We start from the raw sequence: 15,611 nt of genomic DNA on the forward strand, positions 1-15,611 counted from the left end.
CCCTCCATGTACTTGCCAGAAAGTAGCCTGACTGCCATTAGGTACCGAGATGCGATCCTCAGACCCCTTGTGAGACCATATGCTGGTGCGGTTGGCCCTGGGTTCCTCCTAATACAAGACAATGCTAGAGCTCATGTGGCTGCAGTGTGTCAGCAGTTCCTACAAGAGGAAGGCATTGATGCTATGGACTGGCCGCCCGTTCCCCTGAATCCGATTGAGCACATCTGGGACGTCTCGCTCCATCCACCACAGACTGTCCAGGAGTTGGCGGATGCTTTAGTCCAGGTCTGGGAGGACATCCCTCAGGAGACCATCCTCCACCTCATCAGGATCATGCCCAGGCGTTGTAGGGAGGTCATACGGGCACGTGGAGGCCACACACACTCTTGAGCCTCATTGGGACTTGTATTAAGGACATTACATAAAGTTGGATCAGCCTGTAGTGGGGTTTTCCACTGTGATTTTGAGTGATTCCATATCCAGACCTCCAGGGGTTAATGATTTCCATTGATAATTTTGTGTGATTTTGTTGTCATAATTTGCAAATAAATTCTTTAATAATCAGACAATGCGATTTTATGGATTTTTTTTCTCATTCGGTCTCTCATAGTTGAGGTTATAACCTATGATGATAATTACAGACTCATCTTTTTAATTGGGTGAACTTGCACAATTGGTGGCTGACTAAATATTTTTTTGCCCCGCTGTAGCTGGTATATGCCATCACGATATGGTTTGTGAGGGTCCAACCCAGTGTTTCCCAAGCAGTGTGCCTCCAGCTGTTGCAAAACTGCAGCTCTTAGCATGCCCAGACAGCCAGAGGCTGTCTGGGAGTGCAAGGAGTTGTAGTTTTGCAACAGCTGGAGGCACACTGCTTGGGAAACACTGGTCTAACCTGTTTGACATGCATACTTAAAGGGGTATTCCACTGGAAAACATTTTTTTTAAATCAACTGGTGCAAGAAAGTTAAACAAACTTGTAAATTACTTCTATTTAAAAATCTTAACCCTTCCAGTACTTATCAGCTGCTGTATGCTCCACAGAAAGTTATTTTCCTTTTGAATTTCCTTTCTGTCTGACCACAGGGCTCTCTGCTGACACCTTTGTCCATGTTAGGAACTGTCCAGAGTAGGAGCAAATCCCCATAGCAAATCTATCCTGCTCCGGACAGTTCCTAAAATGGACAGAGATGTCAGCAGAGAGCACTGTGGTCAGACCGAAAGAAAATTCAATAAGAAAAGAACTTCCTCCAGGGCATACAGCAGCTGATACGTACTGGAAGGATTAAGATTTTTAAATAGAAGTAATTTACAAATCTGTTGGTGCCAGGTGATTTAAAATAAAAAATGTTTTCCAGGGGAGTACCCCTTTAAGAAACGAAGAGGCCATAGTCCTTCTTTATTGGCGTGTCTGCTTTTAAAGGAGATCTTCAGCCATAGACACTTATCTCCTATCCGCAGTATAGGGGATAAGTTTCTGATCGCGGAGGTCCAAATGCTGGGACCCCCCCCCCCCCCCCCCCCCCCCCCCCCCCCCCCTGCGATCTCCTGTACAGGGCCTGGCTCTCACGCCCCCTCCATGTATCTCTATGAGAGAGGCAGAGATGCAGCGTTCATGCATCCCCGCCTCTCCCATAGAGCTGTATAGAGGGGGGCATGTCACTGAGGTCGAGGACACGCGCATAAGCTGCGCAGAGTCGCGATAATGCCGGATCCCCATGCGGGAGATAGCAGGGGGTCCCATCGGTCGGACCCCTTGCGATCAAACACCTATCCCCTATCCTGTAGATAGGGAATACGTGTCTATGGATACAGTACTCCTTTTAAAGGGGCACTCCGCTGCTCAGTGTTTGGAACAAACTGTTCCGAACACTGGAGCTGGCACCAGGAGCTTGTGATGTCATAGCTCCGCCCCATCAGGATGTCAAGCCCAACCCCTTCAGTGCAAGTCTATGGGAAGGGGCGTGACATCCGTCACGCCCCCTCCCATAGACTTGCATTGAGGGGGTGGGGCATGGCGTCATGAGGGGGGGGGCTATGCTGTCACAAGTTCCCGGTGTCAGCTCCAGCATCTGGAACAGTTTGTACCAAACGCTGAGCATTGGAATACCCCTTTTAAGTTTTCCCTGCCTGAGGCGCTTCCAGCCATCTAGCAGAACAGGGAACTGGCCCCTTTATTCTCAGGATTGGTGGGGGTCCCAGTGGTCAGACCTTCACCGTCATCAAATATCGAATCAAATTATCATTATAAACAAACGTTCCCATTAGGTAATAGGATTTTCCGCTCACAATCTTTTCTATGTCACAGAGGGAGGAGCAGCTGGAACGTATACAGAAGAACCGGCAGCAGAAACGGAAGGAGCGGGAGGCCTGGATACAACAACAGAAGGAGCAGGGAGTGGAGTTATCGGAGGAAGACCTGGAGGCGGTCATAGATGACGAAGAGGACAAGCTGCCCGAGCTGTATGTTCCAAAAGAGCCCAGTCCCATCCTGTGCGGTTTCTACGCCAATGCGGGGGAGTTCTGGTTATCTATGGTTAGTGTCACAGTATAGCGCCAAATGCTCATACATCCCAGCGACATTTTCTTCCATTCAGAACGGCGCCTCTTTTTGCCAACATTTAGCTGTCAGTGTTATGTGCCCTAAAGTGTCCTTCTTATCCTCCTCTTCATCAGGACGGGTACGACGCAGGTTTCCTCTACCTCTGTAAGTTTTCTGATACTGAAGGACAACCTGAAGATCCGACATTGAGGAAAGATGAACCAGTGCGCGTTCTGCCCATCGATAACACCGGCAATAATCCCATCCACAGAATGCACTTCAGGTAGAGAAGCCTTTTCTTATTTCCATACAGTACAAGTTCATGGGGGGGACCACTTTAAAGGGGTAATCCACCAACTTGTCCCATATCCATAGGATGATCGCGGAGGGGGGTGTCTGACTGCCGGGACCCCCACGATCTCCTGCCCGGCGCCCCGGCTGTCTGAGAGGAGTACAGCACTCAGGCCTCTTCAGTGCTCCCATAGAAAATGAATGGAGCACGTGCCGTTTAAAGGGGTACTCCGGTGGAAACCTTTTTCTTTTTTTTTTTTTAAATCAACTGGTGCCAGAAAGTTAAACAGATTTGTAAATTACGTCTATTAAAAAATCATAATCCTTTCAGTACTTATGAGCTTCTGAAGTTAATGTTGTTCTTTTGTGTCTAAGTGCTCTCTGACACCTGTCTCGGGAAACGCCCAGTTTAGAAGAGGTTTGCTATGGGGATTTGCTTCTAAACTGGGCGGTTCCCGAGACACGTGTCATCAGAGAGCACTTAGACAGAAAAGAACAACCTTAACTTCAGAAGCTCATAAGTACTGAAAGGATTAAGATTTTTTAATAGAAGTAATTTACAAATCTGTTTAACTTTCTGGAGCCAGTTGATATATAAACAAAAGTTTTTTCCTGGATAACCCCTTTAATCCTTCCACTACTTCTTAGCTGCTGAATGCTACAGAGGAAATTCTTTTCTTTTTGGAACACAGAGCTCTCTGCTGACATCATGACCACAGTGCTCGCTGCTGACATCTCTGTCCATTTTAGGAACTGTCCAGAGCAGCATGTGTTTTCTATGGGGATTTTCTCCTACTCTGGACAGTTCTTAAAATGAACAGAGATGTCAGCAGAGAGCACTGTGCTCGTGATGTCAGCAGAGAGCTCTGTGTTCCAAAAAGAAAATAATTTCCTCTGTAGTATTCAGCAGCTAATAAGTACTGGAAGGATTAAGATTTTTTAGTTTAACTTTCTGGCACCAGTTGATTTAAAAAATCAAAAAATAAAAATAAAAGTTTTCCACCGGAGTACCCCTTTAATTATTAACTCTTCTGGGAAACCCTTGCAGCCACCCCTTCTCTACTGTAAATTTGATGGCTTATAGTGTCCTCTTCTGGGGAACCCCTTAGCTGGTTACGCTCACCTTTGGCTGGTATATGATATATATTACATATGCAAATATTTATATTTTTTGTTAAAGGGTACTCGAGTGCCTTAAAGTGTGCCTTTCATGATCTTGTTAAATGTTCTAATCCTCCCTGGTCACTGCCCCATCATGATAAAACACCCCCTGCCTTTATTTTTATAATTTTTTCGTTTTCTATCTTGATATTACTCTGTATTTTTTGCTCAGTCAGATTCACAGACTGGGAAGGGGCGTTCCCCAGCAGGCGTGACATCATCTGAAGCCATACAGGGGAGAACTTCCTCCCTCACTCTGCTACACACAGCCCAGAGCAGTTCAGTGTGAGACGAGCTATGATTGGCTAAGGCTATGATTTATTAAAAGTTTCATATATGCAAATGTGGTATCGATAAAAAGTACAGATCATGGTGCAAAAAATGAGCTCTCATACCGCCGCTTATATGGAAAAATGAAAAAGTTATATTTCTCTATCGGCTCCATTGGGGGACACAGGCCGTGGGTGTATGCTGCTGTCTCTAGGAGGTGTGACACTATGGTAATAAAAAAAAGTCAGCTCCTCCCAGCAGGATATACCCGCCTTCAGGCCCTGAGGTAATCAGTTTAAGCTTAGTGTCTGAAGGAGGTGGACATGGTCTGGTTTGCTCCAGACCAGGTCTTCTGATTTATTGTTTTCCTAGGGACGTGTTAGTTTTTTTTATTCCTTTTCTTTTCTGTTTTCAGGTGGGGACTCGGGGGCTCCGGTTCCCTGTTTCCCCATTGCGAGTGAGGGGGCACAGACATTGCGTATATGCGCTGTTCACCCCCCCTCGCCAACGGTCAGCGCCTGGGTTGGTACCTCATGGGTCCGGGTCCCCCTATTTTCCTGCTCGCCTCGCTCGCGCATAGCAGCCAGGCGTGATGCAGGTAACTAAAGCTGACTGAAGACTCCATTAGGTAAGTTCTTCTGACTGAGGTAAGTATTTTCCCTCTTTCTCCTCAGGTGCGGACTTGCAACTGCTGGGGACCCCCTATTTTTGGCCCACCTTTTCAGGTTGGGCTGGCTTACTGGGGATGGACTTTTATTGTGGACTTTATTCTGGGGGAGCAGTGGCACTCTGAGGGGGCATGTATCTTATGTTTGGCACTGTGTGTGTGTGTTACGGTGAACAGCGCCTTATATGCGGCTTACAGCCACGGCGCTAGTACGGGCCGGCTTACTTTCGTTTTCGCCGGCAGCGCCTTATATGCGGCTGACAGCCGCGGCGCTGGTACGAGCCGGGCGCTCTCAGCGCCGGCTTACTTTCGTTTTCTCCGGCAGTCTCTGCCTGCGTATTAACCGTCCGCTCTGTTCCCCCGAGCGCATATGCGAATGACATGTGCGCTCGGGACAAGGAGCGGGCGCCATTACAGCTCCTTCGGTTTTTAGCTCCGCCCACAGGGCTGTCGGAGCTCTTCTGAGGAGCGCATTAGCTTCCAATCAGCGCCGTGGGTGCGAATTTCAGTCAGAAGGGGGGCCAATTAATTAATGCCTCTGCTGCAGGCACGCCCCCCCCTCTACTATTGGCCATCCTTTTCCCACTCTAGCTGCATGAAGCCGTTCTCCTCACTGCAGCTGCCAGAGTACACAGACTTATTCTGTCTGAAAACACTGTAGTACCAAAATGCTTGGCTCTCCGAGCCCACTTGCCCTGCCTGCTCCACTGCTCCCCCAGACCCCCTGGTACCCCCTGTTGCCCTTTCGGTCCCGGTGGGTTCAGCCGCTCCACCAGCCTGGGTTTCTTCCTGACCCAGTATATGGCTGACTTGACCCAAGTCTCCTGTTCGGTGGCTGAGGCCTCCCGGGAAGTGGTGTCCGCCTTGAAGGGGTCTTCCCTGCGCAGGACCTCTGAGAGGGCCCGCTCCTCGTCTCCACATACTTCACGCTCTCGCAAGCGTACTAGGGGTGCCTCGTCTGACTCTTCCATTGAGTCTTCAGATAGACATGGGCGTTCCCCTGTTGGTTCCCCCCCCTATCATCTGGGCACAAACGTCGCTCCTCCAGAGGACGTTCTCGGAGTCGCCGCTCTGCCACGCCAGAGCCGCGTACCCCCTCCAGGACTGCCTCTACTCATTCACATTCCCTGGTGAACTGGTAGACGAGGCTTCCGAGCCGGCATCTGACTCAGATGACCGCTCGGACTCAATTGCAATGGTGAACTCATTGGTGACAGCCATAAGAGACACCTTTCACTTTGGGGACCCAGGATCTTCGAATGTCAATCCAAGAGTATCCTTTCATCATGCTAAGCCAGCACTTCAGAAGTTCAGCTCTCACGCTGACTTTGACGACATTCTGGAATCTGCATGGAAGCATCCAGACAAGAGGTGACTGGGAATCAAGACAATTCAAGAACGTTATCCATTTGACAAGGACTTTGTCGCTAAGGTGGTTTCCCCTCCCTCAGTGGATCCACCAATTTCCCGGATCTCTAAGGCGACTACACTGCCTCTGGCAGATGCCGCTGCCTTCAAGGATCCCACGGACAAGAAGGTAGAATCCTTAGCGAAGTTTGCTTTTGAAGCAGCGGGCTCTTCTCCTCTTCCCATCTTCGTCTCGACATGGGTGTCCAAGGCCCTGTCGGAGTGGTGCCAAAAGCTCCATCAGGATATCTTAGCGGGATCCCCCCCAGAGGATCTATCTGCTCTGGCTCTCCAATGCTCTAAAGCTGGGGACTTTCTGTGCGCAGCTTCCATGCAGTCAGCCCGTTGTCCTGCCTTTGCTGTGGGTCACCTAGCGGCTCTCCGCCGCTCTATGTGGCTTAAAGCTTGGAATGCGGATGCCGCTTCCAAAAGGTCTCTCACTGAGCTTCCCTTTACGGGTGGCCATCTTTTTGGCAAATGCCTTGATGAGGCAACGGGAGGTAAGAGTTCCTTGTTACCTCAAAATAAGGCTCGCCCTTCTTCCCAAAGGAAATCCTTTTTCCTTTCGGACCTCTGGCTCCAGCAAAGGGTCCGGGCAGGCGCCCTCGCGGGACAAGAAGGCTCCCTCGTTCCAGGCACGCCCGTCTTGGAAGTCGGACTCCAACCGGTCTGGCCGTTTTGCGCCCAAATCGGGCAACCGCAAACCCACTTCTGCATGAAGTGAGGCGGTTTCTTCTCGGGTGGGAGGTTGTCTCTTGCTTTTTTTCGAGACATCTGGACCTCACACATTCAGGACTCTTGGGTCAGGGACGTGGTGTCCAACGGTTGCCGGATCGAATTCGCCTCCCTTCCGAGGGATCGCTTTTTTCGATCCCGGGCCCCCCAGCAATTTCGAGCGGCTCTCCAGTCTCTGCTTCTCCAGGGGGTTATCGTCCCCGTTCCTCCAGGGGAACGGTTTCAGGGTTTCTATTCAAATCTTTTTGTGGTCCCCAAGAAGGAAGGTTCTGTGCGACCAATCCTAGACCTCAAGCGTCTCAACCGTCACCTTCTCATCCGCCACTTCCAAATGGAATCTCTCCGTTCGGTGGTGGCGTCCCTGGAACAAGGGGAGTTCCTTTCATCGGTGGACATCAAGGATGCCTACCTCCATGTGCCAATATTTCCGGGCCATCATCGGTCCCTCCGCTTTGCGGTTCCGGAGGGGCACTTTCAATTCGTATCCCTCCCCTTCGGTCTAGCCTCGGCTCCTCGGGTCTTTACAAAGATCCTTGCTCCAGTGATGGGCCTGTTCGGTTGAGCGGAATCTCGGTGATACCCTGTCTGGACGACCTTCTCATCAAGGCTCCAACCAGAGCCCAGACTCTGGAGAATCTGGACATCACTCTCCACACTCTGATTCGCTTCGGGTGGATGGTCAACCGGGACAAGTCAGTCCTACCCAGTCTCTAACCTTCCTGGGACTTCGATTCGACACGGCCTCTGCCGAATTTGTCTTCCGCCAAACAAACGTCTGGTGCTCCGGTCGGGGGTCCACTCCCTTCGGACCCAGGTATTAGTCTCCATCCGCACTGTATGGAAGTCCTGGGTCGGATGGTGGCAACTATGGTCCCGTACCCTTTGCCCAGTTTCATTACCGCCCCCTTCAACTGGCGATTCTCTCTCGATGGAACAGGTCTCCTCTGTCCCTCGATCATCAGATTGTTCTCCCTCGCAGGGTTCGTCAGTCTCTGCTCTGGTGGCTCCACTCCCCCCTTCTCCTCCAAGGGCGGTCGTTTCTTCCCCTTCACTGGCAGGTAGTTACAACGGATGACAGCCTGTCGGGCTGGGGCAGCGTGTTCAGGGATTGAACGGTTCAGGGACTCTGGTCTCCCCAGGAGACCCTTCTCTCGATAAACATATTGGAATTATGCGATTCTTCTTGTCTTCTTCATTGGGAGTCCCGTCTTCAGTCCCGTCCTGTCCGTGTTCAGTCGGACAACGCCACGGCCGTGGCATACATAAATCGACAGGGCAGCACTCGCAGCTCGGCAGCCATGGCCGAGGCGACCAAGATTTTCACCTGGGCGGAGAGCAAGGTTCCGGCCATTTCAGCGATTCACATTCCGGGAGTGCTCAACTGGGAAGCGGACTTCCTCAGTCGGTCCTCACCCGACCCCAGCGAGTGGTCTCTACATCCGGAGGTCTTCGCGCAGCTCTGAGACCTCTGGGGTATTCCGGACATGGACCTCTTCGCGTCCCGGCACAATCGGAAGATCCTTCCTTTTGTGTCCAAGTCCCGGGACCCTCAGGCCCTGGCCATGGACGCCCTAGTGATTCCTTGGGCGGGTTTGCCCTACCCTATCTGTTCCCTCCTCTTTCGCTCCTTCCCAGGGCTCTGAGGAAGCTCAAGGCAGAGGACGTCCCCGCCATTCTGGTAGCTCCAGATTGGCCCCGAAGGTCGTGCTATGCCGACGTAGTCAGGCTCCTGGAAGACATTCCATTGCGCCTTCCGCTCCGCCCGGACCTGCTCTCTGAGTCCTCTTGCCACCCCAATTTACAGTCACTGCATTTGACGGCGTGACGGTTGAGACCACGGTTTTGAGGGCCCGCGGGTTCTCTTCCCAAGTCATTCACACCATGCTCAAGGCTCGTAAGCTCTCCTTCGCAAGAATTTACCACCGTAATTGGCGGTCTTATTTTCATTGGTGTGAAGCTCAGGACTTCTCCCCGGTAACCTTCTCGGTTCCCCGTCTTTCTCTCCTTTTTGCAGTCGGGGTTGGAACTGGGGTTGTTTCTCCGTTCACTTAAAGGTCAGGTTTCGGCCTTTGCTGTTCTTTTCCAGCGGCCCCTGGCTTCTAATTCTCATATCTGGACCTTCCTTCAGGAGTGGTGCTCGCTGTTCCTTCCTTATCGGTCACCCTCTCCCCCTTGGGACTTGAATTTTGTTCTGAGTGCCCTCCAGGGTGCACCCTTTGAGCCCCTTAGAGAGGTGTCTCTCCGCCTCCTTTCTTGGAAAGTGGCGTTTCTGGTGGCTATCACCTCCATCCGGAGGGTGTCTGAGTTGGCAGCTCTTTCCTGCCGTTCTCCGTTTCTAGTGATCCACCAGGACAAAGTTGTTTTCCGGTCAGATCTTTCCCTTTTGCCTAAGGTGGTCTCAGCTTTTCATCTCGATGAGGTCATTGTCCTCCCGTCTTTTTGTCCTGCTCCTTTTCATCCTAAGGAGCGCTTACTACACAAGCTGGATGTAGTTCGGGCTGTTCGGTCTTATCTCTCCATCACTTCTTCGTTTTGTCAGTGTGATTCATTTTTCGTCCTTACGGAAGGTCGACGCAAGGGACAACCTGCTTCCAAGGCCACCATTTCTCGGTGGATTCGGTCCTCCATTTCGGAAGCCTATCGCTGTAAGGGGAAGACTCCTCCTTTCAGGGTTGTTGCTCATTCTACCGTTCTGTTGGGACATCCTGGGCTCTCCAGATTAGAGCCTCAGCCTCGCAGATTTGCGTCTTTGCACACTTTCTCGAGGTTTTCCCGAGTTCATACTTCGCATTGGCTGATGCTAGTCTGGGTCGTAAAGTGTTGCAGGCGGCAGTGGATCGGCCGTCTGCCTGACTGTTTATCTGCCCACCCAAGGGACGGCTTTGGTACGTCCCACGGTCTGTGTCCCCCAATGGAGCCGATAGAGAAAAGGAGATTTTTTAGCACTTACCGTAAAATCTCTTTCTCGAAGGATCCATTGGGGGACACAGCTCCCGCCCTTTTTGGGATTTTCCTTTGGTTCTCTGTCCGGGGGTGTGTTCAGTTATGTTTTTCTTCTGGTTCTCGGACAGTTTTGGGTTTTCTTTGACCTGTTGGTCTCCTCCTATTGCTCTGGAACTTAAACTGACTAGCTCAGAGCCTGAAGGCGGGTATATACTGCTGGGAGGAGCCGACTTTTTTTTTTTATTACCATAGTGTCACACCTCCTAGAGACAGCAAGATACACCCACGGTCTGTGTCCCCCAATGGATCCTCCGAGAAAGAGATTTTACGGTAAGTGTTAAAAAATCTCCTTGTCCTCAAAATAAAGGGATTCTAAACACACTAATTTGGTTAAAAAGTTTGAGATTTTTTTAAAGCGGTACAATAACAGAAAAGTATATAATCATGGATCTCATTTTAATCGTATTGACCCACAGAATAAAGAAAACATGTCAGCGTGAAAACGTGTCAGCGTGAAAACGAAACCTTTTTTCTTTTCAATTTCCCCACACAAATAGTATTTCTTTTATTTTGCTATACATTTTATGGTAAAATGAGTGAGGTCATTACAAAGGATAACTGGTCGTGCAAAAAACAAGCCCTCATACTAGTCTGCGGATGAAAGTATGGAATATGAAAAGAGTTATGATTTTTAGAAGGTTAGGGGGGAAAAATTAAAATTATAAATAAAAATGTCTGTGTCCTTAAAGGGGTACTCCACCCCTAGACATCTTATCCCCTATCCAAAGCATAGGGGATAAGATGTCTGATCGCGGGGGTCCCGCCGCTGGGGACACCCGCAATATTGCATGCGGCACCCACCTGTTTCTTGTCCGGAAGCGCTGGATGGTCTGGGTCACGCCCCCTCCCATAGACTTGCATTGAGGGGACGGGGTGTGACGTCACACGGGGGCGGAGTCATGACGTCACGGACTTCCATTCCCGTGGTCGTGACCCAGACCCTCCAGCGCTTCCTGACAAGAAACAGGTGGGTGCCACATGTAATATTGCGGGGGTCCCCAGCGCCGGGACCCCCGTGATCAGACATCTTATCCCCTATCTTTTGGATAGGGGATAAAATGTCTAGGGGTGGAGTACCCCTTTAAGGCCAAAATGTGCTGTGTCCTTAAGGGGTTAACGGTGTACTCCACTGGAAAACATTATTTTTTTTAAATCAACTGGTGCCAGAAAGTTAAACAGATTTGTAAATTACTTCTATGAAAAAAATCTTAATCCTTCCAGTACTTATCAGCTGCTGTATACTCCAGAGGAAGTTCTTTTCTTTTGGAATTTCCTTTCTGGCTGACCACAGTGCTCTTTGCTGACACCTCTGTCCATGTCAGGAACTGTCCAGAGCAGGATAAGTTTGCTATGGGGATTTGCTCCTACACGGCACAGTTCCTAAAATGGGCAGGGGTGTCAGCAGAGAGCACTGTGGTCAGACAGAAAGGACATTAAAAAAGAAAATAACTTCCTGTGGAGCATACAGCAACTGAGAAGTACTGGAAGAATTAAGATTTTTTTTAATAGAAGTAATTTACAACTCTGTTTAACTTTCTGGCATTAGTTAAAGGGGTACTCCGGTGAAAACCTTTTTTCTTTTAAATCAACTGGTGGCAGAAAGTTAAACATATTTGTTAATTACTTCTATTAAAAAATCTTAATCCTTCCAGTACTTATTAGCTGCTGAATGCTACAGAGGAAATTCCTTTCTTTTTGGAACACTGATGACATCACGAGCATGGTGGCTCAGTGGTTAGCACTGCTGCCTTGCAGTGCTGGGGACTTGGGTTCAAATCCCACTAAGGACAACAATAAATAAAGCGTTATTATTATTATAATAACATCAGCAGAGAGCACTGTGCTCGTGATGTCATCAGAGAGCATTCCAAAAAGAAAAGAATTCCCTCTGTAGTATTCAGCAGCTAATAAGTACAGGAAGGATTAAGATTTTTTAATAGAAGTAATTTACAAATATGTTTAACTTTCTGCCACCAGTTGATTTAAAAGAAAAAAGGTTTTCACCGGAGTACCCCTTTAATGAATTTTTTTTCCAGTGGAGTACCCCTTTGGGTACTAGATGATCCCACTAATTCATCATGACCCTCCACCCCCAAACATGATCATCTACCCATGAACACCTACCTATTGAATTTGGCCTGTAATCCTGGGATAGTCTTTTCTTAAAGGGTTTTTCTCATTACCATTATTTCCTTCTCATCCATAGCTCCAACAAGCAGCTTCTGTTCTGTGGGATGCAGGACGGTGCCGTCCGTGTCTATCCTCTCCAGCCCAATGATCCTTCACTCCAATCCATGAGCAATTACTGGTCCCTCGGGGTCCATGATAACCAGTACGGGGTCATCCAAGCCATCAGCTCCAGCTTTGATAACCAGTATCTCGCGACCTGCGGAGCTGACGGCAACATCTTCACCTTCAGCATTATGTCCATGGAGGACATCGAGCGAGACCTGAAAGTGAAGAAAACTAAAGTGCCTTCTCCTCGGGTAGGTTCCATCACATGGTGTCTCTCGGACAATCAATGTTCAATATAGGGATATAGTAATAACAAAAGAAAAAGGGAGTGGCACCGGTACCTTCAACCTCCTGAGACCACGAGATGGAAATGGCGTCCCGCAGATATGGAAACCCAACTCTGGCAGCGGAGGTGCTAGGACAGTGAAAACAACAATCACCAAATAGTAGTATACAAAGGACAAAGGTGCCCTGCACTCACCGCTATAGTCCAGGTAACGCTAAGAGGCGACTGCTGGCGATTTCACGCATAGGAATGCGCTTCATCCGGCCTCGTTACGAGGCCGGATGAAGCGCATTCCTATGCGTGAAACCGCCGGCAGTCGCCTCTGAGCGCTCCATTGTCCGAGTCCTTCGTGTCCAAGCCGTGACCCGAGATGGGAGCAGGAGTACCTGGACTATAGCGGTGAGTGCCGGGCACCTTTGTCCTTTGTATACTACTATTCGGCAATATAGGGATATGTCGGCCCTTCCGTGGAATCTGCGGTGGTGCACGAGGTAGGGTAAAGCCACAGGTGGAAGAAAGACGATACCCAGCACTCACCAGTAATGCACAGTGAAGACTTATTATTAGTGTTGAGCGCGAATATTCGAATCGCAAATTTTTATCGCAAATATCGGCACTTCGCGATTTCGGGAATATTTAGAATATGGCTAAATATATTCGTTATGACGAATATTTTTTTTTTTTTTTTTCACAGTACACCTCACAATGACGTGTACGGTGTAAATAAAAAGTGATCATCCCTCCCTGCTTCCAGCTTGTGGTCCAAAGAAGGCGAATATGTGAAAATTTGCTAATATCGGCACTGATCCCTCCCCTCTTTTAGCTTGTGGGCCAATGAGAAGGATGCAAATACAGTTGCCAGAGGTTAGCAACATCCCTAGCAACCAATAGGAAAGTAGTTAGTTGAAAGATATAATCACGCATGCGCATTTAGTGAATTTCATTACGAATTTCGCATTGGGGAAAAAAAAAGGTTAACAAATATGCGAATATGACATCTTATCCCCTATCCAAAGGATGTCTAGGGGCGGAGTACCCCTTTAAAGGCTCATCCGTTTTCCATAGACTTTGATGTTAAATTTACTGTATCCGTTATTTCTTCCGTTTTTTTTTTTTGACAGAAGAAAAAATACTGCCTGTGCCGTTTTTTTTCTGCCGTAAAAAAAAACGGAAATGAGTGCAGACGGGTGCAAACGGATTGTAAAAAAAAATCCCATTGACATGAATGGGACTTTTAAAAAAAACGTTTTTAATCAGTTTACAGCCTGCAAGAACGGAACCGAAACGGGGATAAAAAAATGGAGACAGATGGCCGCGTGAACGCACCCTTCTTATGCCATAGTGTAGTACAAGGACGTGTTTCGGCGTGGGAGCCTTCCTCAGCTGTCTGCCTATGGCAGACAGCTGAGGAAGGCTCCCACGCCGAAACGCGTCCTTGTAAAATTAGGCTGGAATCACGTCACGTTTTTGCAATACGGTTTGCATTGACTCTCCATTGAAAACTATATGACAAAAGATGCATCCGGTTGTGTCCGTTTTGCATCTTGTACGGTTTTGTCCGGTTTTGGTTTTTTCCCGTAGCCTACCACCACGATTTTTGGTCCGGGAGGAAAACCGTATTAAAAACGTATACGTTCTTTTTTTTTTTTTTTTTTTTTTTTTTTTTTTTTTACACTGGAGTCAATGGGAACCGTACAGAACCAGATGTGCGTACGGTTCCATCCGGTTTTCACCATCCGTTTTTTTTTTCTTGGAATTTCAATCAAACAAGTGAAACTTTATTCATAATGGAGTGAAAAGTTAAAAACATATACTTTTTTTTTTCTTAAAAAACGGATGCAACCGGATATCATTTTTCAAACCGTAGACGGATTAAATTTTGTACACACGTTTTGATACAGTTTTGTCAGGTTTTTAAGGAATCCGTTTTTTTATCTGCAGATAGTTCCACAATCTCTCTGCTTGCGAAATTTATTGCAGATTTTAAATTCCCAATTAAAGATAGAAATTTACATCCTGCGGAATTAGTCAGTTTCTGTGCTGCTGAATGTGGAGGAGAGTGTAAAATATTCGAATATTTAGCCTTTAGTCAGATACTGTTGCACATACTCTTCTCTGTGTCACTCATCTTTTGGTTTCTTGCAGCCCAGCTTGGATAAGGAGCAGCCTGTGAAGGATATTGAGGACCCAGACACTTACAGGTGAAGTCCCTTTTAATGTATTCTTACTAACTGACTGTCTCACCGCAATAACACAGACACATGTTTATTCCCTTTGAGTGTATTGGAACTAAACCAAAAAAGGGAGGAGAAAAAGCAAATGGGCCATAATGTCACCAAACTTCAAAAAAGGGCCGGACAAAATCATTGGCCCCTTAACTTAATATTTGGTTGAACACCCTTTGGAAAAAATAAGTGAAATCAGTGTCTTCCTATAACCATCAATAAGCTTCTTACACCTCTCAGCCGGAATGTTGGACCACTCTTCCTATAAGCATCAATAAGCTTCTTACACCTCTCAGCCGGAATGTTGGACTACTCTTCCTATAAGCATCAATAAGCTTCTTACACCTCTCAGCCAGAATGTTGGACCACTCTTCCTATAACCATCAATAAGCTTCTTACACCTCTCAGCCGGAATGTTGGACCACTCTTCCTATAACCATCAATAAGCTTCTTACACCTCTCAGCCGGAATGTTGGACCACTCTTCCTATAACCATCAATAAGCTTCTTACACCTCTCAGCCGGAATGTTGGACCACTCTTCCTTTACAAACTGCTCCCGGTCTCTTATTGGAAGGCGCCTTTCCCCAACAGTAATTATAAGATCTCTCCACAGGTGATCAATGGGATTTAGATCTGGACTCATTGCTGACACTTCAGAACTCTCCAGCGCTTTGTTGTCATTTATTTCTGGGGCTTTTTGACGTATGTTTGGGGTCATTGTCCTGCTGGAAGACCCAAGATCTCGGACACAAACCCAGCTTTCTGACACTGGGCTGTACAGTGCGACC

The 15,611-nt window shown here is 48.1% G+C and overlaps 1 protein-coding gene across 2 annotated transcripts in view; it reads left to right on the plus strand.

Moving 5' to 3' along the window:
- The window catches only part of CFAP44 (cilia and flagella associated protein 44), a gene marked incomplete at its 3' end in the record, with an annotated part of 49,457 nt that overhangs the window by 29,391 nt on the left and 4,455 nt on the right, over positions 1 to 15,611 (plus strand). For both annotated transcript variants that reach the window (XM_056559955.1, XM_056559956.1), the window contains 4 exon segments: positions 2,309 to 2,536; positions 2,677 to 2,825; positions 12,283 to 12,562; positions 14,743 to 14,798. In XM_056559955.1, the coding sequence (XP_056415930.1) occupies positions 2,309 to 2,536; positions 2,677 to 2,825; positions 12,283 to 12,562; positions 14,743 to 14,798 (713 nt within the window).

This window comes from Hyla sarda, chromosome 2 (assembly GCF_029499605.1).
Source record: "Hyla sarda isolate aHylSar1 chromosome 2, aHylSar1.hap1, whole genome shotgun sequence".
NCBI classification, from domain to species: Eukaryota; Metazoa; Chordata; class Amphibia; order Anura; family Hylidae; genus Hyla; species Hyla sarda.